Raw genomic sequence first — 23,986 nt, 5'->3', positions numbered from 1 at the left:
CGACAACCTTTCTCCACCAGATCGGTCCAAGTAATCTCCCTCCGGTGACACAGCACTGCATTGCATTAGGTACACGCGAGATACGGTGATACTTGCGCATTAGTTTCTGTTAGGGATCAGTATCAACATACCTGCCAGTAAGTTACTATATTAAACATGCACTTTTAGTTACTAGGCCTGATATATGATAGCTAACTCACAATGTTGATGTGACCGTTGCTAACACCTGTAGCTAACGTCGTCACGTCCCCAAGGTAGTCTCTCCTCACACCACAGCTCAATTTCTCTCCGATGNTGCGTTGGGCGATTTTCGTCACCCTCTGCAATGCCTTCCTATTGAGCATTGTGCAGTTCCCATACCAGGCTGTGATACAGCTGGTCAGGATGCTCTCAATGGTGATTGAGAGCATCCTGACCAGCTGTATCACAGCCTGGTATGGGAACTGCACAATGCTCAATAGGAAGGCATTGCAGAGGGTGACGAAAATCGCCCAACGCATAATCGGTGTCCCACTCCCTGCCATCGAGGACATCCAGGGGATACGGTGTTTGCAGAGGGCGCACAACATCTTCAAAGACACCTCTCATCCTGCAAACTATCTGTTTGTCCTCCTACCCTCGGGGAGGCGCCTCAGGAGCCTTCGGTCCAAGGCCAGCAGGTCCAGGGTCAGCTTCTTCCCCAGGGCTGTTACCCTGCTGAACTCTGCCCGCTGATAGACTCAAGCCCATACCCACCACCCACCTGTTTATATATTTTACTGTCAATGCCGTTTACACTGTATATATTCATCTGTTTATAGCCTATTTATAGTTATTCTATTTATAAAAATTCCATGTATAATTATTCTCATTATGTAGACTCCTGTACTGCTATTTTGCACTTCTGGTCAGAGGCCTAAACTTACATTTTGTCACTAGTACATGTACTATATATTGACAATAAAGTTGAATCTGAATCTGAATCATAGCAAAATACAGAGAACAAAATTAAGATGAACCAAACCTGAGTTTTCCCTAAATAAGACACAAAGCAGGTGTACATGCATCCTCTTGGATTTACGTGTGAAACAGGTCCATTATATATAGGTGCTTTTAAAGTTACCACAGAAGAATGGTAGAGTTGAACACCTTATCTCCAATTATTGTATTCTCATTCAACCCCCCTAGAATTTTAAGGCGTATCTCGTTCAGTTTTTTTGAAAACTGCATTCTTGTTTTGAAACAAAACTGGTGATTCCAGTGGGGTTGGGGGGGATATTTACTCCCCCAGCTGTATTTAAGGAGACAGAAGAGCACTTCATGAACCAAACTGTTCCACTGAGAGAAATTTAACATGCAACTATTTCTTTTTCTGAACTTCATTTTTAGAATTTACTTCACTTTTTTTGAACTATTGATTTTAAAATAATGTGATTTTTGTTGAATGCTTAGATTGTAAATGTATTTAGTGTAAATGCTGCAATGCATTGGTATGATTTTTTTTTTATAGCTTTCAACCTTTACACACATTTTCAGCATTAGTTAAAAGTAGTTTTCTTGTTAAAACTGAAATAAAATATAAAGTTCATCTCACATTCTTTTTATTTCAAGCAACTCCATTTATTTTGATAATGCTCATGTTGATTTAAATTCCTAATTTCAAACTTCCCTTACAGTTTTAAAGGTCCCTGATCCTCTGCAACCATGATCAAATTGGTAATGTTTGATTTTGGATTACATTTCCTTTCAATCTATGTAGATTTACAAGTTCTGCATATATACAGTATGTCATAATAAACTTTACATTTTGTATTTTCTCCGATAGTTAAGTGTTGCCATTTTTGCCGCATTGTTCTTGGGTAGGTTAATGATAAATATTACATGATCATATTTTTACTTCACCCGGAATATACAAAGTCACAGTTTGTAACATTTTTCTCTTAACCTTTACCAGAAAGCCACCAGTGGATTCCCGTTCCAGGAGATCCAGAAGATCCAATAGGTCCAGAAGATCCAGAAGATCAAGGTAAGTCATTTTTTAAACCGTTCAGTGGCATAAGCATTCATTTAGGAGAGTTTTACTGCTTCAATCAAATCAAATCAAGTTTTATTTATATAGCACATTTTAAAACGATTTTTGGTCGAGCCAAAGTGCTGTACATATAATGAAAACATAACTTACAGTAAACACACTTTACAGCAAACACAACAGCACAGTTTGTACAGAATATCAGTATGAGAAAAGCTTCCTTCCCAGTCGTCCTCTCACTCTTTTATTGCTCCTTGCAGTGTGCTGGACCGACTGGTTTGACCGTGACAATCCCAGTGGCTCAGGGGACTGGGAGCCTTTGAGTAACCTGAGGAGAGAAAACCCGGGAAAGATCTGTGAATACCCTCTGTCCATTGAGGTCGTTACCACGGACACGATGACCCCAGCCATCTCCACAGGGCAGACCTTCTATATGTAAGTTGCCTCATTGAAATAATGCAAATGATTATTTAACCACATCCCAGGAATACATTGGTACTTCTAAACATTAAAAACTGCTTACAAATCAACCACATGTGCTGCCTGGAGCTACACCTATAACAGTGAATAGAAAATCTGTACATGGACATTTAATTAATAGAAGACATTTTAATGATTTCAAATGATCATTGTGGATGTCTGAGATATTTATTATTAGAAAAAAAGTTCCACCTGAAAACAAGAACAATTATGATAATTGAAAGGGTTGTAGAGGTTTATTTGACAATGTACTTTAAAACCTCTTAAGCCCCACGGACCCGGTTCCGGGGCCGAAATCGCGTCATTTGCAGGAAACAACGTCTAAAGAACCTTAATATTTAATAAACTATGAATGTTTTATATCCATATAACGGGAAAAAACTCATTTAACTGATCTTTTTCATTTAAAGAAAAAAAAAAGAAACACACAATGCTAACAGTGAGCCTCTGAATTAGCCCCGAGCGAAATATGCTAACCTATTACTGCATCGAAAATCACTCCTAGCTCCCTTATTACTTATCCTAGCTGCACATCCAACACATAATTTATGATCGTAAAGACACAGAATCTAACGGTGCCCACCTCAACACTGAAAGATACAAACTCGCGACGTTATCAACAAAAACGTACATCAAAACATGTGGCGCTAGGTAGCCCACAACGCTAACATGGCTTACCTTCGTCTTTGTCTGGTCTAAACTGGTCTTCAATGGCATTAAAACGATAACAACGATGATGTAGTTAATTCATAGGTTAATATCCAATGTGGATGTGTCCCCTTTGAAATGTTCTGATAATCTATAAGCAATAAAACTGCAATTCCGTTTTAAAAAAGTAGAGCAGGCCATTCCTAGGCTCTATAGCTTCATTGAATGCGTGAAGACGCCATCTTTTCTTTTTTACATGAGTGTGTGCGAGACGATTTCCCTTCGATTCTATTGGCTCTAACGATCAGAAAGAGATGTCACATGTCAAAATCGAAGAAGGGGGGCCAGAGATAAGGAAAATCCACCCAAATGGCACCGGAAGAGTTTTTTTTTGCTAAATCTGTCTAAAAAGGTTAAATATATTAGACATATATTTATATATTATATTTTAGACTATAAGATCAAGAGTTTTACCTCAGTAACTGATAACACACATCATCTCAGTAATAAGCTCATATGCTGGCAACACTTCTGTGGAAAAGACTTGATGATATGAGCAGAGCAACGTATTTGAAGAACTTTTCAAAAAACTGTAAAATAGTTCCAAAAGGATTTTCTTTTTCATTTAACTTCAGCCTTCAATCATCAGCAGCTTTTCCTTTCCCATTACATTCACAAGACTCACTAAAGGGTTTCTCCAGATTCTGCCTCGTCTTCAAGGGGTCTGTAAAAAGATGTCATAATATTATCTCCAGCAGGAAGTGTGTAAAGCTGCCCGTGCAGGCACTCTGTCAGCTCCTGAGACAGCACTCCCAGACTTCCCCTTTTTCAGTAAGTAAATAATAAGCCACTTGCTTTTTACCTTAGGAGGAAGGGAGCAACTCAAAAGTGTATATGAAATTCAGATTCAAGAGAAAAATTGAGATGTATTGTAAGAAGGCCTGAGGCTACACCCCCGCCCCTCCCTCCAGGGGCAACTCTTCTCTTGGCCTTGCCTACTTTACATGGAGATATAATCTTTATCCAGAGGGGTAAAAAAGGAACACACAAATGTTTTTTTCCCCAACAATTGGCATAAATTCAAACAAACATGTTTGAATGCATGAGTTCCACATGGACGCCCATCGCACAGAGGAGATAATGTGCAGGCGCAATGGCACATATTTGAGATGTATATCGAGGTTACATAGGATAACAATGTAAAAGGGAAATGCTAAAAGTGAATCTCCACACTGAGGAATATCATACATTTAGAAACCCTCCTGGAGTGTACAGAGACAGAGGGAGAGAGAAGCAGGGAGGAGGATGGGAGTCTGAACTCCCTGTCTTTCTGCATCAGGGGTGTCCTTAAAGCACAAGGACACAAACACACGTAGCACAGGTCACACACTTGAACCTCAAGGAGACTCCACCAGCATTTGTTTAGACAACTAAAATCCCAATGCATGGAAACGTGGAGAAAAAAGAGAAGGAAAGAAAAAAAGAGGCACAGAAGCAGCACAAGTAGTTACATAACTAAAGCGCCTGTCCAAAACCCACACCACAGGGACTATTAAAAATGACTCTGCGTAGAGGCTGGGAAGGAGAGCAAAGCAGAGTGGTGTTAAAGTGGACAGGCAGGGAGGAAATGAACTGGATAGAGAGGATGGATGGAGAAATAATGCACAAGAACTATACAGTACCAGCATCACAATAAAAGACTATTTGTAATGCTCTCGCAGTTCATCCAGGGAGACCGAAGCGTTGCCAGTGGGGTAAAAATGGACACATACATTTGATATTTTCAGGACGGGAATGGTCTCTGACAGGCTCTCTGACCATGTCTCCTCGCACCCGTCTAATCACTTGTTATCTTGACACTTCAATGAACTCTAAGATGGTACCACTCCTCAGCATTCACTGATGAGCAGCCCTTATTCAAAGCAATAGGTCATCCAATTAAAGACAACCTAGACAAGGTCACCCACACCTGTACATACAGAATGAAGACCCGCGGATCTCAAAGCACGGGGTGTCAGTTCCTTTGTGAGGTTTACAAAAGAGAAACATGAAACTTCAAAGTTATTTTGATACCGGAAACCGTACTAGGAATAGTAATTTCAGTGGCGTGCTGAACCTTTGATGTTTTTTTCCTCCTTCAATGTAATGAGAATCTGGAAATTATTCCACCGGCACGGTTGAAACGCCCTTGTGGAGCTGATTCTGTTTCTTTAAGAAAAGCTGACTGCTACAGGACAAGCCCCTACCATTGTATTTCCTGATACATATGGTGTGAAAGTGTATGTAAAATCTGTTGTAAAGCATTTTTCTTTCAAGTGTGTTCACAATTTCTACCAGGATGCCGATGTGTAAGATATCCTCTTAACCTAGCAGGTACATTTGTTTTTCAAACGTAATAAAAGAAATTGGTCCCATCCTCGGAAGTGTGTTACCTGAATCCAGACATCTGAATTGCAGCCAACATTTCAGTTCATATTCAAATAGAAAATAGGTGATAAAATACTTATATTGATGATTGAATAAAGGCACTCCATCTGCTCGACTTTAAAACCCTTGTCATAGGAATGTAACAAGAAGAAAAAGCTTGCTGTACTCAGTTCAACATAAGAGCTTTTGTAAAATGTGGTATAGCTAACACTGCTGCTACGTTAGCTTCATCTAACCCTGTAAAGCACTGTTTGAGGTAAACTATGAGCCAGATTCATATCACCTGGGAACACACAGTCAAGGTAAAGGTTAGTGAATTTTAAATTACAAAAAGGACAGAATTTATAGAAGTGAATAAATAAAGAGAACCTCGTGCTAACTTCCAACCCAGTCTCATGGCATTTTGTGTTCGCCAACACGATTTTTAATCTATTGATTCGTGTTCACCAACACAATTTTCCCCTTTTTTTCGTGTCACACAGAACGATTTTAAAAGCAATGTATTTCTACTGGTAATGTGTTTCGTGCCTGCAGCACGTCTTTTTCTCCGGTCGGGTCGTGGAAGACCGGAAGCTGTGTGGTTCATAAAAACATGTTCTTACTCGATATCAAGCCACAATTATTGCTTTTATTTTAAATCGTATAATTTCGGACTTTTGTTGCCGTCTGTGAGGAAAAGAAATGGGGCTCAGAGCCTCAGAATACTGAAATCTGTATTTTTAAATCTTTCCTTCTAATTTGTTATTCTTTTCAAAATAACACACTGTTATTTACTCACCAATAACACACAATTATCCTTGCTTTTATTTATTGGTTTAATTCCATAATCTCTGTTTTTTTTGGCGTCCGTCAGGAACTGAATTTCAAAATAAAAATAACCGGAAACAGACGTAGGCCTCTAGGAGTTTAGGATGGCCGAAGACACTACACTACCCATAATCCCCAGCTATCGTTTAGGACTACAGTCCCCGTGATTAATCTTCAAGTGCTGTGATTGGATGTTGGAGTGGCAGTGCGCCAAGGTTACGCCGAGCGTCAAACAGCTGTTTGAAATGGAACAAAACCACGCCAGACTATCCAAAACTGGAATCGAACGCCCCCCCCCAGAACTACACATGCTGGCTATTGTGTTTCGCAAAATGTTCCANTGTTGATAATTTGTTCTGCTGTACTGAAAACGTACCGAACCGTGACCTAAAAACTGAGGTATGTACCGAACCGAAATGTTGGTGAACCGTTACACCCCTATCTGACACAGAACGATTTTAGAAGCAATGTATTTCTATTGGTAGTATGTTTATAACAACTTATAAGGAAAAAAAGATTTAAAAAATAAAGATTTCAGTATTCTGAGTCTCTGAGCCCCATTTATTTTCCTCGCGGACGGCAAGAAAAGTCCGACATTATACAATTTTAAAATTTAAATTTTAAATATTGGCTTGATATTGAGTAAGAAAATGTTTTTATGAACCACACAGCTTCCGGTCTTCCGACCCGACCGGAGAAAAAGACGTGCTGCAGGCACGAAACACACTACCAGTAGAAATACATTGCTTTTTAAATTATTCTGTGTGACATGAAAAAAAAAAAAGGGAGAAATCGTGTTGGTGAACACGAATCAATAGATTAAAAATCGTGTTGGTGAACACGAAATGCCATGAGACTGGGTTGTAACTTCAGTAGATGGCATAAAGTCAGACAAAAGTCGGTACGGTTTTACAATCCACTGATATAACACTTGCTTACCCGAGAGATCAAATCATGTTATTCCCGGGCCTTAAATATCAAACCATTACACCTTGTCCACTTTCATCCCGCTGCCTGAAATGTTTAATGTCCATCCATTCATCTTCTCCCGCTTATCCGTGGTCGTAGGTAGCAGTTCCAGCAGAGAGCCCCAAACTTTCTTTTCCCTGGCCACATCAACCAGCTCTGACTGGGGGATCCCAAGGCGCTCCAAGGCCAGCGAAGAGATATAATCCCTCCACCTGGTCCTAGGTCTACCCCTTGGTCTCTTCCCAGCTGGACGTGCCTGGAACACCTCCCTAGGGAGGCGCCCAGGTGGCATCCTAACTAGGTGCCCGAACCTATGAATGTTTAATGGAAAAGACAAAATTGCAACAGTTAGTCTAAAAGGATATATCTTTGAAGATCGCTACCACGCTCACCATGAGAATTGTAAAAAGCAACCGTCTCACAAGACTGACATTTCCCTGAGAATAGTCTCAAGGTAGAAACAAAACACAGAAATGAAGAAACGTCATTGAAGTTAAATCAAAGTAAGTGTTCGTTTCAGGATCTCTAGCCCTGACAAGCACTTTGCACTGCAGAGGAAATAACAAAACAAACTCACTACATGACTTTATAATCTAGTGATCAGGAAGACAAACACAATTTGATGTTTACCCAAATCCAATTAAAGTGGAAACAGGATAGGGCCCACAACCCATTTGTTTCTACACATTCAATCTGCACTGCTCTTCAAAAGCAACACTGGATTATTACTTTGTTTGATTGCAACAATTATTGGAACAATCAGCTTTCCACCTTCCAGACATTTGACTGTCTTATGCAATTTTCCACACTACATCTGTAGACAGTTCCTGCGCCATAAGCACTTATTCTTTCTCTCATCTGCACAGCTCTTGGCGAGGCCAGTCAGAAGAAAAGGAAATATGTTGCTCCACATGACCAGTGTTTGGCAAACCAGTCCCTAGACTCCTGCATGCAAACACACACAACATCATCCACCTGTCCCTTCTTGTAGACATAAGCAAATACCCCTGGCCATTGGGAGAGAAACAAGACTCATGAATCTTGACAAATACACACAGCTTACTCCGATTCATTACAGGAATACCTCAGGGGTCGTCCTTCAGTCCGTTTGTCTCCACCGTGTAAAGGCCAAAGGCTTTCCTATGTTCAGCACAGCGTAGAGTCTCAACAGGTCCAAAGGTAAAACTCCAGTAAAAGACGAAACATCTAGAGGTCTGTGCAAGGCAACAGCTAAGTTACTGCTGGCTGACTTAGAGTACAATAATTCATAATGATTTGCAAATGTGGTCCTTATGAAATATATTACAGAATGTGAGTACATTGTCAGTACCCAGGCACTCAATCTTATTAAAGGCTAGACTCCTAATTAATTCAACTGGACCCAACCTGGTCCATATTCAGGTAACTGTGATATGAGCTCATTCAATTTATTTTATGGCATCAGCAATAAGTTCCCATCAATATAGTTAATTGTGTTTGAATAGGATTAATCACTTTATTTCCAAAAAGAAGGGTAAAGACAACCATCCAGTCCAGGACAATATTACATGTACACAAATTAGCTTATGAAATGTAACATGGGAGATAGTATTGGCACGTTAACCTCGATTATGTTATTGAACTATAGTCCGTGGTACACCCTCATTTATTGTACTTTAGCTCCCTTAATTGCCGCCTAATGATGGGTTAAAATAAACCATACCTCTTATGTGAAGTGTTGGGTGCCAACATGAACGGAAATTTATCAGAATGACAAGGAACGAATCGAACATTGAAACAATGGAAGCAGCTGCAATGCTCTAGAATCAACACATCTAAAAAAGTGATGGAAAGTCTAAAACTGCTGTGCCGTTTGTGCTTAATCTTATGGGCAATTGAATTTTCCAAATTAAAATTCATATCATTTTTCAAAAGGCGCTTGTGTAACAGGACAGGGGCTATTTTACACGTTGAGATAGAAAATGTCAAAGCCATTAACTCCTCGGTAAAACATTTGAGCACACGAACATTGCAAACAAAGGCTTAATAGTGTGGCATCTGTTACCACGGCAGCAAAATATGTGTTTAGTGTAAAGTATAGGGCAACAGGCATGCACCCCTTCAACACTGAAACCCAATCGGGCATAATTTTAAAGAGATTATTTAAACAGTTTGGCATAGCATAGGCAGTGGAGTCAAGGTTAAGCCTTCATTTCCTTTAACGTTATTATAATAATGCCTGAACTGAACTTTAACCGCACAGATCTGCAGAAGACAAACAGAAAATGTGTCATCTTTCAGAAATAATCCTGGATAGCTTTTATATGGAGGGGGGCTTTGTGAGACAGGCACTACAAAAGAGTGTTTCAGACAGAAGGTGTGACAGCACGAGAGAAAATGTGTTTTCACATTTACGTAAGCATGTAAACATGTTCTAGTTAAAACCCAAAGTATACATTTGACATTCAGCATGAAGCGGTCTTTAAGGTAATATGGACCATGAGATTATTATATATAAAAACAATTAAACACAATTTGACACAACAGACGGGGTCATAAGATTAAGTAATGGTATAAAACCTGCTTCAGTTGTTTTTATCTGATGTTAACCACAAATGACCAGGTTGGTGGTGGTTGGCAATTCAGCTTTTAGTTGCAGTGGTAGTATGCAAGATCATACCTTTTTCATGGATCTGTTTAAGTCCTTGAGTCGCTCTTGGTCCGACTCCTCACCTTGGATAAATGTTCCTCGGTACACCCTGTTAAGGTGCAGTTGCCCCTGACAACAAAGCTCCAAGGATTGATCCCAACATCTAGACTGAGAAGAGTTTTGAAACTGTAAAAACCTTGGATAAATAGAGTATACAAGACTACAAATGCATACCCTAAAGAAACAGCCTTTACAAGGACTCAGCATGACATTGACATCAGTCTGTCCTGCTCTCAGGGTTCAAGAATTACTAACACATCCATATTTAATTGTTGACAGCTGAATCATCCCTCACAGGGTTGTCATGGACTGATTTATGGCAAGGAAAACGAAATATGTCAAAAATAATTCTTGTCACACATCAGAAAGATAAAAAAAAGAATAAAGTGAGCAGCAACACCATACATGTTATACCATAGGTACAAAAGGACAAAAACAAGTTTAACTTTTATAGAAACCAACTTCCAGAAACCAAACAAAAGAAAAGAGACAACTCTGCTGGGATGTAGTCCAACCACACAACTGAATAGGAAGTGATTTAAAAAAAGGTAAAAACAAAGTTATAGAGTATATTTTTATTAATATTACTTCTAAAAAATATGTTAAAAAAAAACGCAATTAAGAAAGTCATCACCATTTCCTGTTTTTCAGACCTGGAATTCATGGGGGAAACGCCTCCAAAGTACTCCTTATATGTGCTGTATGAGTAGGTGGAGTCTCAAATGTCATTGGTCAGATAATGTGACCAATTATATTGGCCAATTAACTTAATATCCTACTTTTATATTGTGTAAACTGTAATTTGGGCCTTCAATAGCATTTTATTTGTCAGAGTTTATCTTCACGGTCAACATTTTATTGTATACTATTTTTAATTTCTAATTATATGCAATGCCCTGTTTTATATGCTGCTGCAACAAAAATATTTTTTTAATAATAATATCAATATCTTCTTTACTAACGGTTTTGTGCTGGTTTTGTTTGTTTCAGAGGTAGAATATTTTTGTAAATTAAATATCGAATCAATTTGGGTCTTGATGATTCTGAAAAAATATATATATTTCCCTGTTTAACCTGCTCGCACTCAGTCACGACCTGATTGGCCAGATTAAATTGTGAAAGCGGTTGCTATAAATGTGGCTAGGGGAATGGAATGTTCCTTTTGTTGGCTAAAGAGCAGCACAAGGACTGTTGTGAGAAGGCAAATGATTATTTCTGTAAAATTATGTTTCTTGTTCAATGCGTAAAATAAAATGACCAATTTCTTCCAAGAAAACCCTCTATCCAATTGTGATGTTTTATCACGGGCAGCTCACATTACGACACTGATAAACACTAGTTTACATTTTCAGTATGTCAAAGATGCTGAAGAAGCCATGATCCCAGCAGAGCTCTCATATTTTATAATCTCATTTCACATTTCTCATATTGTGTTACAATTTCATTTAGCCATACTAATCTACTGCTAATAAAAACCGCAAGAGTACACTATTCCAGAGTAATTCAGTCCAGTTAGTCAGCCAATCTCATTCTAACCATCACAAAATCAATTATAAATGCATTAAAATCAATTTTACTTAACTAGCTGAACTGTAATCAACTCGATCATAACAACAAAACAAATGTGAGGATTTAATTATCAAGTGTCATTGCTCGAGTGAATCAAGTCAGCTTTTGTTTCAAAAATAAGCGTATGGATGCAAATAAGGGGCGAAAATACCTCACTAGACCCAACTCCTAGATTAAACTGGTTAAATGCCCCTGGCTAAAGTGAAAGCTTGTTTAGTTTAGACGACTAAAGAGCAACCGAGTCTCATCAGACCCTTTCTGTTATTGCTGTAGAATTGACTGGAGGTTTGAGGCAGAAATATGTGGAGATATCCTTTGACACAAACACAGTAACTGATTGTGAGCCTTGGCTGCAACGGCTCTGAAAATGTGGCAAAAGTACATCAATAGTTTAAAAATACAATTAAGTGCCAGCAGTACGATAGGGAGGCGATCACAGAAAGCAGGTGTCTGGGGAAAATAAAATAAGTACAACTTACCTTTCCTTACCCTTTAAAGACAGGTTGAATCCATCTCAGCACACCACAGGCAACAGATGCAGCGCCGAATAGAAACGAGATGTTATCTCAAGAAAATGGGAAGGTGTAGCTTCGCTGATGTTCTGCTTTAATACAACATAAAGTCGGGTTTACAAGGGAATGTGTTGCATGTCCGAGCAAAACCTGAGGAAGATTGCATTGTGTGCTAGCGCTGGAATAAATCTACTACACATAGTGCAACTCCAAAATGTAGTCTGTTTGTTTGCTTTCATTAAGCACAGGTAAGGACAGGGTGCTGCAAGGGAAACATGTGCACACCACAGATATACACATTACTGTTGACTTCAATTGTTATAAGAAAGGCTGCTGACCGAGTGCGAAGTATCCATTCAAAAACAGACAATCATTTGAACACAAAAATATTTATTCCCACAATTATCCCAATAAACTGAACACACACCAAGTTACATGCATGAGACACATGGACAATATCTTTCAGCTTAAATAGACCGCAGTACCACAGTACACAACAAAAAGAGTGGGAGAGTAAGCTGTCTTATCAGGGATGTGCAGGTCCAGCCCTTTTCAGTGCACCAAAGTGAAAAGAGTGCTACTTCTGTACTAGTCTTCCTCTTGAAGCAGCCACCACCCACACATGGCCACAGCACAGGAACAACTGGATGACCTAAGATAGACACAGTGATGATGTATTGTATGTCTTACTGACCCACTCTGCTCTGCTTCCCCATTTAACAAAAGGAGCAGAAATAATCCTCGTTAAATTGACCAAATAAGTTGAATCGGGACACAAACCATTATTTCACGAAGAAAGGTAAACAGTCAAGGTAAGTACTCTGAGGGGAAGAAAAGGAAAAAACTAAAGACAAAAGCTTTTTAAGCCAAGCTTTGTTATACATGTAGAGCCTTTTGTTGACTCCACAGAAACAAGGAAACTGGAGCAGACTCAGAATACTTGGTGTAAATGTTCCTACTGAGCAGCCAGTTTCCTTATGTTCATGATCAACCTCTTGCTGTAATCCAAATGGTCAACGGGTTTCACTTCCATCGCTGTGGCCTTGATCCTGGACTCATCCTGTCAGACACAAAAGTACAAAACTCATTCATATGGAACGCATTATAGGCCTAAATGCTGCTTTTGGTGTTACACACAATCACGTAGATGGTATCTGAAAGTTGGTTGGCATTTAAATGAATGTTTTACAAGAAAAGAGGCAGCATTAAAGCCATAACCACCTCCACAGCTGTCTAGACAGGGGAAGGTCACTTCCAGCAGAGACATCATTCTCTGCGTTTAACAGAGGTTACACTAATTTCTTCTCCATTAATCCTCGGCAGCTCAAGTGGGTGAAATGTAAATCAACTTCCTTTGGACTGGTGCCCGCATTCCTTTAGAATAGCCTGTTATAAATCTCTCTGCTTGTTTTGCATGATGCAAGAGAGCAATGTACGCGTGATAAACAAAAATACAAACTAACGGATGACTTCAGATTCTTGCGATTCACTGTTATGTTTTTGGCTGCGATGTAAACAATCGGAACATTGCTATCGGTGTTAACTACTACGTTTCAAGCATTGGATGTGTCCCATGTTTAGGCCATGAGCAGCTTCTCCTTGCTGCTCTGCTGGGAGCCAATCAGAAACCATGCTGGCTGGGGGGGGCGGACGGGGCCTGTGTTGCTGTTGGCTCCCAGTGGAGTTGGAAGGCCCTGCACCGGGCCAGCTCTCCATTACCTGGTTGCTAAACGGTTTTTGCGACTAAAAAGCAGATGATTCATAATACAACTGTGTAACAACATTTTGGATTGTTTATATATTAAAAACCTTATCAATTACCAACAACATCAATATCATCTTTAGTAAACGTTATCATTACAGCCTTTTCGCAAACCAATATTGTTGCCAAACTGTTTATTTATTTCCTGTATAATATAGTAATGATGTCTAATTGTATTTTTTCTGTTTTAATAATCAAATCAACAGATTAGAAGGTAAAGAAAACCAAAATATGTTGTTAGTGCTCAGAACTGTGCTGGTGCTGCTTCACTGCAGAATATCAGCTTTCTAATCATCGTCATCCTTTTGAGGTACTTCAAACAGTTATAACGTCTAGACACTGCCTACAGGGACAGATAGACCTTAAGAACTGCACAGCAGCTCAGAGCTGAGAGCAGCCATTCCTGATGTCAGGTTAAAGAAAGAAGACTGTCAAAGAATGAAATGCTGAGTGGTTATATTTAAACGATTGGTTTTTCACGGCAACGACACAGTTATAGCCATAAAGTCATCCATCCACTGAAATCTGAGTGTTAAAACGTACACATTATCAAAATAGTAAATATTCTAAACATCAACATTCTACCTCCGAGTGTGTGAAAATGACATTATGCGCCACACCCACATGAGACACACCCCACTTGTTTTGTTGAATACACTGTGATTAAGAGTGTTCAGATGTAATAGCCACAAAGTGGAATGAAGTGGCACAGCTTTTAGTTCTCAGTGGGACCCAATTCAGATGTTTTCTTCAGTGTGATGTCTGGCTCAAGTAATTGAGCAATAAAATGCTTTCATTTGATGTTGATACTAAGGTCAACAAAAATCAGTGAAGTGTCTGTTCAAAACGTGCCTGTTTGTGATTGCTTTTCCTTGAGAGCGTCAACTCCAAACTTTACTTCTCAGCAATACACATTCCAAAAACCTAGGTGCAAGCCCTATGTATTGTTAGAGTATAAGCTTAACTTACACATCTCACACAAACATTGACTAAGCGCAACTGCGCAGACTATCCAAGAAAGGCCAAAAGGATAACAAAACATCTCCCATGGCTTTAGAGAAACCTTGTTACAGAGTTTGTTTGATGCAGCAAAGGGCAGCAGGTCCGATTCTCTCCCTGTGATGCAGCAGGGTGGAAGGGTGTCATTAACTCGCTATGTCCAACATCAAGCATTGTGAGAGCACGGCACAATGGCTGGCTTGTAGCATTGAGGAGGAGAAAATAAAGTGAGAGAGGGGTTGCAGGTGTCTCTGCTGAAGGTGTCTGGAGGCAGCAGCCAGTACATGCTTGTAGCAGTGCCATTGGCAGTTAGGATGCTGAGCTGAATGTGACAGGCACAGTGGGCTCTTCTGTGGGTTGATGGCGGATGCCGCCTCTGGCCAGGCTCCAGACTTCCTGCTCAGAGTCCCAGCCCAATCAATTCTTTTATGTGCATTCCTCAAAACAAGCCTTTATCTGTGTTGCCAACAGGAAACAGTGACAACGACATATCTGTGTGTCTTCTTTGTCCCCACTGGTCTTATAACCGACCATATTTTCTATTTTGTATAAGCAATACGATTCAACTACAAAGCATGCTATGATGGCATTTGATCTGTTTTATTACAATTCCGGCTTTACTTACGTTATATGTTTCTAGCTTCACTCTGCTGCGGAAGACAAAAGTGTTGAAGTTGGCTTGTTGGAAGATTTCGTCAAAGGCAGCTTCATTCTGAAAATTGAGAACATTTTGATTAGCTTAATTTCAAGGAAGTACACATTTGATCAATCATTAGCTTCGACACAGTTTAAAGTGCAAAGTAAGTTTCTGATAACTGAGCAGTGAAAAACATCTCCTGTGAGTTTCTCAGTAAGAAGAAAAGCACAGAGGGTGTCTTCAACACCAATGTGCCATTGCAGGAGTGTGTGTGAGTGTGCATGCTTGGCAGTAATAAAGCCCGAGGGTTAGCTTGTGCCTTTGCCATTTTCTGAGGCCAGTATTAGAGTTGAGATCTAGAGTCTCACCGAGTCCTTGAGCTGCCCCAGGTAAGCTGCGTTCTGGCCCAGGATGGACTCTGCACTCTCCTGGAAGCACGTCACCCACTGGTTGTCCGCGTAATCTGCAATGTTAGCCTGTGGGATTATATAAAAAACGAAAAAGTGAGAGTAAGTAGGATCAGAAGTTACATGCATAAACAGAATTAGATGAATGAACTATTGTTTACATTTTGCTTGATGATTGAATATTGTATGTTGACTTAACACATCTTAAGGATGCTCTAATTAAGCCCGGCAACATAATCACAAGTTTTCACTGTGCTCTTGTTATACATACTGTGGAAGAGAAATCACAGCTTATGCTACAGCTTGTGAAGAGGACCAATATGCCGACTTGTGAGTGGTACCAGAATAAAATACGCTTATTTTAGATGCCTGGCTGCAATTGCTTAAGGGGGCTGACTAAGTGTTTTTGCATATACTGTTGTATTTGTTCCTTCCAAGTAGTTTGTGATCAAGCTGGGAAGAAAAAGCTCCCTGCATTTTCTTTAACAGCACAGTATGAAACGCTGCAGCAATTAACCCAACATTGCTCTGATTTAAACACAAGTGTACAATCTGAAATTGGTTCTCATTACACTAGTCACAGAAACAATTATTTTTAGCTTTTTATACAAATGCAGAGCATATTGGCTAAGTGTTGAAGCAGAAGGAAAGGGGGGCTTGAGTCCAGAATAAAGCAAATGCATGTGCTCAAGACTTGGCAGAAAGAACAGGCATTAAAGATATGTGCATTAGCATTTATGCTTTTGTGAGCGCATGTGTGCCACAGCTGCAAAGGTTTCAGGGAAGACAGTGCTGAGTGACTTACAGAAAGGATGAGGCGGTACTTGAAGTTGGGGAACTCTTTGTCGCACTTCTCGCAGCGGAACATGCCGTTGTGCTGATCCACCACTTTTTTGTTGCAGTCTTGGCTAGGACAGGCCTGGTAGAGGCAGTTCTCCTTACGCAGGTACACAATGGTAGCAATGCATGTGTAGTAGTCCGCCTGAAAGGGAATATAAACAAACAGAAATTCAAGTTTAGTGCCAAATAATGTCACTGGAATATGCTCTTACTCTATTTATCTCTCTCACACAACCTTTTTGTTTTGAATGGTAAATAAGTTGACTGCTAAAACGGCATGAATTAACATATATATATATACATAATGATGTACTCAATGATACAGTCTGAAAGCATTATAAGTGTAGCAGAGGCACTCTACCAGAATCCAAATGGCTCAGAAACAAATGCAAACTATTTGTGTAGCTGCCGTGTTTGTGGGGAACAGGCAAACTTTTTAAAGCAGGCGAAAAAAACTGCTTTCAGGAAACATTCCTAGTCTGCATGGAAAACACCCAACCAGGAGACACCATTCTCACATTGGATATAAATAGACTAAAACAATAAGCAGATCTACAGATCTATGCTGTGTTGAAAGGGGAAAAGGTTTCAACGTGTCAACAGCATCACTTCTCCTCTGGAAGAATTTCTCAGGATGGGCGGGCCTTATGCACCTGACAGATAATAGTTGCACCCTAACAGCTAATTGTTTTGGACAGACTTACTAACGTCTGCATTGGCTGCGACAGAGAGGAGAGCAGTCCCCCGCTCGCTTTGATGAAGGCTAAAGTTGTCTGTTCAGGGTCAGGGAGCAGAGGAAAAGGCCTGCCAGCTTGGTGCCATAACATCCAAGTACATCAAACAACCGTTTATGCTAATGTGTAATTGCAATTATGATAACTGTGAAAAAACGCTTAAGGACCTGGTACCGCTTTTTCACAGTGTATCGGCTTGTTCAGAAATCCTGGCTGAGTAGTAAATTAAGCTATTTCAAAACACTCTTAGTAACTTTTCTATCATTTGCAAATTAAATAAAACATGAAAACAGTGCATACAAAAACAGAACATCTCCCCAACATACACAGAAAATATTTTATTTTCTCAAAGTACTGACCATTTCTTAATTCATCGATTTTACTGACCAAAAACAACCCAGACATAAAGCTCAGCTTATTTCCGAAAGAGGTGCAATTAATCAAGTAAACAGCCCCTCAATTAGTGTGTGACTAACCGGGGCTGAAGATGACAGGAGAACGTGTTTTCAGTCCTTTACAAATGCGATGTCAAGCCAACAAGAGGAGGGTGACCACTAACTGTCAGAGGGGGCACGGGAGCCATTTCAAAACTTGAGACTATGACACAAAGGGTTTGTGACAGGCACAATTAATTGCAACAGACTTTTGCTAGGGGGGTCTTGAGAGGCCTGACCCCCATGTGCTTGTGTATGGGATGTCTCAGAGGGGCTGAGGACAGCCCTGGCTCGGCTCCTTTGTCAGTACTGGGACTTATCACACGCCATACTGAGGAGGAGCAAGAGCCCCTATAGCCCAGGGTCAAACCTTTCCTCCTCAACAGGAAGCTAATGCTACGAGAAGCACCTCCTCACCTGACAGGGAGCTAATGGTTACACTCCGGATTTAGAGTATGGAATTGAAGAGAGAAAATGATATAGGGCACCTTTAGCTGTATTGTAGGTGTATAGATGATAGAATAGCTGAAGTAGCTCTACTAAAAGAGGCATACTGACGATCAATGAGCCAATTACTATCTGTGATGGGGAATCCTGCAGTCAGGACCATGTAACAGAATTTCAGTTCATTAAGACTTACGGCTCCAGTTTAATCCATGCATTCATTTCTTTTTCTAAGGACGTATTGGCCCTCAAGTCTTCAAGCTTTTTAAGAAGACAATGTAGGAAAATTGTTCAATGTGTGTCTTTTGGTGCCCGATCATAATTGCTTATCGTCTTAATGGGATATGTTCCTCAGACGTTGATGATTACTCAAGTGAAAAGCATGTTCAATTACACAAATTAAGATCTCAGCACAGGTCACATTACAATTTATACACTTCTGCAAGCACCATTTCGCTAAACAGTGGAAATGAAGAAACGGGGGAAATGAAAGAACACGTATTACTTTACTTATCCGAGGGCAGTTATTCCATTACAGAGCTCAAAGAACAGAGCCTATGTAATCTCAGTAATCAATACCAGAGATAAATGTGACTTGTACCATGAAAACATACCGAGACTGGGAGAAGAAACCCACAACACAGGGGGATTAATGAGGAGTAGATGGGGATGCGATTTGTAAGCATACATACCTGGTGGTGGAGTCATTTTACGAGTGAATGATTATTACAAAGATTCATCCCGCTGACTCTCAGCTCAAAGGACCTTTGCACGGCAGAGCTATGAGTGACGTGTGAAGGTTGCACCCTAGCAGTACTATATAAACAAGCAATGTGTACCCTGGGTTTTTAATAAGAAATGCAGCTTGACTGTGAGCACTTTCATATTAGTTGTTTGGGATTCAACACCAGGCTTTCAGTTTGTCCTTGAATATCTTCAAAGAATCATCCCTGAATAACAATATGTCTAGGGTTACCATATCTTGAATGTTTGAGAGCATCAAGGCAAAACAGAGCATGTGTATACCTTGTCTCCATGGCCCAGGTGCTCCGTCTTAACGTCAGACAGAGTCTTCCAGTTGGTGTTTCCTCCCCCGCTGCCTTTCACCTCAGTCAGGGACTGACCGTCCATGGCGTGACCCTCCTTGTCATACCTACATGAAAAACAACAGATACAGGTCACTGCAGATTTGTCCGCAGTCACAGTCAACCAAGTTAAGTTGTAGAACTCCAACTGCTGATTACATTCTTTATACATTATTTGGGGAACAATCACATCACAATTTCACCAAGCAAGCATATTTGTGTTTCAATTATCTGACTGACCAAAACGTTGGTACTATAATATCATGGAGAAGCAGAATGTTGTGCCTTTTCGCTTGAAACATTTTAAACTATCTTAACAGTTGCAGAATAATTTCCCTTAGAATAAATAATACATGAAGTTATGGTTTCAGCTCTGGATTAAGGCTGAGCAAAATATCAATTTATATTTACAATATGACACTAGATTACCGATATGACACGTGATAACATGTACGATTTATGATGTCGTCATATCGTAAAATGGTATTTGTGTTCTATATTCTTGGTTGTAACGGCTGCATTATAGTTCTTGTCCACATTACAGATAGGTCTTTATCATCTCATTGAGGAAATAAGTATTTTATAAAAAGTATTTTGATATTCGATACAATCTGTATCGCCCAGCCCTTCACTAGGGTTGGGCGTGACTATAGTCATTTAATTTTGCAGTGCATCACCACATTAACCCCCAAAAACACTAATTACAGAAAGCTGGTTTTCCACTTCAAAATGCTGGTATGTCGAGGCCTGCCTTTGACTGCAACTTTATTCATTTCCATGTATCCAAACCTAAGAGGGACAAAATACTCTTAGACTAAAGTTAGCCTGGAAACATGTTTCAGGCAGAGCATCGGTTTGTCAAAGCAAGGAGGGCTCAGGTGAGAGCAAAGGAGGCTGAGAAATGAATCAACAGCAGAGGGATCAGGGCTGGCGAGGGTCAGTGCTGCTCCAGTGATATCAAAAACCCATTTTCTCTCAATGTTCCCGGAAATTCAGGGAAGACAATAGGAAGAAGAAGAGTGAAGGCAGGGTAGAAGGAGAAGAAAGATGGGTTCAAGCTAACTAGAGTTGTGGGGGTTGGGCAGAACAACACACAACCGTTTAAAATGGTCTCAGAGATCAATAGAGCTTACTAATCTGCTGGCCACAAGGCAAGGCTCCGCACAATGGGGAGGTCAGCTTGTAAATATGGAAAGAGAATGCCTTGCTCCTGGAGGCATGACTAATTGAAAATATCCCCATTAACGTTTCAGACTGTTGCCAGAGCAACACACATGGACCCAATTTCCCACACCTTTTGATAAATGTGAGCAATTCTTTATGATAGCACCAGATTCCTCACTAGTGTACCTGCACTGATTTGCTTTAATTGCAAATGCACCAGGTTGGGAACTTTTTTAAAGGATATTCTGACCAATCAAACAATGTGGAAATACCATTTTCTTTCATGGCTCAACAACTTTCCCAGATGTTCCACAGAGGAGAAATTATAAAAAACGCATCACACTTTAAAAAGGAAGGACTTTAGACTTTCAAGTAAGCATTTTATGGCCGCCCAAAATGCAGCACACAGTTCTAAAACTGTAGCTTGGATCATGGAGACAGCAAAGGAAACAGAAATGTCAGAGTAGACAGCGATCATAATGCAAGAAACAAAAAGGGACAAATTAGACCTGGCAGCAAAATGTGCAACAGTCAAGTGAAAGCAGGGAGATCTCAGCTTAGAGAAGCGGGACTTCATAGAGACCAACTATCTGCGAGAACACCAAGATAGATGACAGGAGGTTGGCAGACGTGCACGTGTTTGGCATAGACATATCAAATGTCAGTGTCAATGAACAAGGAAAGATAGGAGTGGAGAGGCGTCAGAGGAAGAGTCATATGGGAACGATGGGAAGGTTTCAGTGAGCAGTGTCCTCAGCTCAGGGTCTAAGCTCCAATGCCTGGGCTGCAAATGGCAAACAACCTACAAACATGATTATCCCATGTTGCGTCAGGGTTTCCCACACAGACTTTACTTGCCCAGGCATATTAACGGCCGCCCAAGTAAATTTCGCAACCCATTTAGTTTTTTTTTGTATGTATTGTGAATGCAACGCTGCGCAAATGTGGGTCTGCCTCACACAGAGTCACTGGCTGTCTACATGATGTGGCCTGCCGACATGGCCACTGTCATACAGATCATGAATCAAAGCCCTTGATTGGTCTGTTTGTGTCATTCAAGCTCGGGATAACCTCAGCTCAGGTGAGGTAAAGGACTCTCTGAGTGTTTAGATAGTTAACTTAGTCTCAAGTTCTCAGAGGGTCTCAAATGGTTTGGTCACCATTTATGTAAACACATATAGGAGGGAGAGGGGGGGAGAGGAGGGAGACAGGAGAGGCTGGTTCAGGAGCCCAGACACACTCACAACTATAAATGAACCAAAAATAAATAAATAAACAAGTGTCAGTGTTTTTTCATATTGGAAATGGTATGTTATTAGTTATGGCCATGATTTTATGATCATTGAAATGTATACAGTTCTGTTTCATATAGGTGTTCCCATAGATCTAGTCTCTTTATTTTCCCCTCAAAGTGCACCAGATTGATGCACTTAACTCCAACATTTAAACAAAAATCTTACCGGGGGAGAATACCCCCAGACCCCCCTAGAGGATTTGAGGTCCACCCCAACTTAAAATCACATGGATAGGTTCCTAAATACATGTACAATTTTATTTAAATAGTAGCCCATGTCCATATATTTATTTGTGGGTAGTAGATCTAAACTATAGGGCTATCACTATGGACAGCAACGCTATAAATATTGACAAATAAATCCAGCAAAATGGCACAAAAAAAACTGGCAGTTGCCTGGCTGGGTGTATAACTTCCGGCTTGACTTATTGTCTTGGTCCCTGGCTGTACCTGTTCGCTCTGCCATCGCGTGAAGGCTATGCTCACAAGCGACTACCATCGGTTAGGCCAGTGTTTTTCAAAGTGGCGGCCCCGACCCCCCGGTGGGCCGCCATGGGGGCCACGCAAAGTTTGAGGGAAAGGGGAATTTGTTTTCTTTTTTTTAAAGTTACATTTTTTTTATTAATAACTCTATCTATCAATCGATGTGTCCTTTGATGCCAATCTTTTAATATTTTTATTTTAATTAATATATTTCATTTTATTTTTAAATCACACGACCGCACTTCAAGCCAATCAGAATCGAGCTGCCGCTACTGAGAGTGAAACTGAGTATCTGCTCAGCTTTTGGAGCAAGTGAGAGCTATAGTGAATATTTTGCTCTGCAGCTGGATGAGAGCACGGATGTAGCAAATATTTTTGTTTATATATATATATGAATATAAATTAGGGCGGTCAGTCGATTAAAATTTAATCGCATGATTGTCCATAGTTAATCGCACAATTTGTATCTGTTCTAAATGTACCTTAGAGGTATATTTTTCAAGTTTTTAATACTCTCAACATATGAGTGGACAAATATGCTTTATGCAAATGTTTATTATCATTTGAACAATGAGAAATATTCTCATGAATATTAAACACAACAACCTCTGAACATTACAAATATTCGCCTCAATTCAACCTGGAACCTCTCTCATACAATAATAAAATACAAAGTGTGTGCGTGTGTGTGTGATGGATCGTTGGAGCTATGTGCAACTCAAGGCATATGCTCGAACGGGAGCTGCCTGGACGCTGCAATCATGTTGCACTATCCGTGCTGAGTGCGCTGACTTTTCGTACAATGTCCCACTGTCTGGCAACCTGCATAAAGTCGAGTGATCGGCGCAGTTGTCGGCGATATGTCACTCCTCTGTTTTCATTTAAACAGCTCCTTATATCCGTTAGTGCAGCTAGCTAGCACCAGATGCTAACAACAACAAAGATACACGTAAGGTATCTCGCTCGCTCGGGCCACACATACACACACCCTCCCGGTCCTCCCGATGGCCAGTTGGTGCCTGCCGGTGAGCGTGGAAGTGTGGTCTGCCGCAAGCAGACGGCAGGAGCGGGGCGTTCAGCATCAGCTTGTAGATGGTATTTTAAACTTGATGCGCTCTGAAACTACGGGGCGGCAGAGGACAAAAAATACACATGCGTTAATCGCGTTAAAATAATTAGTGGCGTTAATAACTTAACGCAAAAAAAAAATAACGCGTTAACTTGACAGGCCTAATATAAATATGTTTATTGTTAATATTACTGTTGAATATTATATATAATATTATTAAGGCATAAGTAGCTTTCAAAAATGCAAAAAAAACATGTTAATTGTTCATATTACTGTTCAAAATTATATAATATTATAAAGACAGAAATCACTTTTAAAATGCTTTAAAAATATGTTTACTGTTGATAATACTGTTTAATATTGTGTTAAGAATGTTTATAACAGAACACACAATGAATGTAATGAATGACAAACAAAAGATAAATACAAAAAATGTTTAGAAGAATAACTGATTATTAAGCTGTATGATTCATTTGTCATATTTTCCATGATAATGTACTCATCATTTAAAAAAAGAATTGCAAC

The 23,986-nt window shown here is 40.0% G+C and overlaps 2 protein-coding genes across 2 annotated transcripts in view; one reads left to right on the top strand and one right to left on the bottom strand.

The window, feature by feature from the left end:
* The first annotated feature begins 1,632 nt into the window (after nt 1-1,632).
* On the top strand, nt 1,633-2,447 carry LOC104963866 (cartilage intermediate layer protein 1-like). The gene is made up of 4 exons (XM_010792526.1): nt 1,633-1,695; nt 1,805-1,838; nt 1,934-2,005; nt 2,269-2,447. Exons 1-4 carry the CDS (start codon nt 1,684-1,686, stop codon nt 2,445-2,447), a joined length of 297 nt encoding a protein of 98 aa, XP_010790828.1. The 5' UTR covers nt 1,633-1,683.
* A 10,035-nt stretch (nt 2,448-12,482) lies between these two features.
* rpa1 (replication protein A1) overlaps nt 12,483-23,986 on the bottom strand; it is a 36,203-nt gene continuing 24,699 nt past the window's right edge. Inside the window, exons 13-17 of the mRNA XM_010792494.1 lie at nt 19,393-19,519; nt 16,720-16,896; nt 15,876-15,983; nt 15,496-15,582; nt 12,483-13,169 (exon numbers count right to left, since the gene is read on the bottom strand). Of these exons, the coding sequence (XP_010790796.1) occupies nt 13,065-13,169; nt 15,496-15,582; nt 15,876-15,983; nt 16,720-16,896; nt 19,393-19,519 (604 nt within the window). The 3' untranslated portion in view covers nt 12,483-13,064. The remainder of the gene's footprint in view (nt 13,170-15,495; nt 15,583-15,875; nt 15,984-16,719; nt 16,897-19,392; nt 19,520-23,986) is intronic.

Source organism: Notothenia coriiceps, unplaced genomic scaffold, assembly GCF_000735185.1.
Source record: "Notothenia coriiceps isolate Sejong01 unplaced genomic scaffold, NC01 NC01_scaffold00036509, whole genome shotgun sequence".
In the NCBI taxonomy this organism is placed as follows: Eukaryota; Metazoa; Chordata; class Actinopteri; order Perciformes; family Nototheniidae; genus Notothenia; species Notothenia coriiceps.
This window is presented reverse-complemented; position numbering and strand designations above follow the sequence as displayed.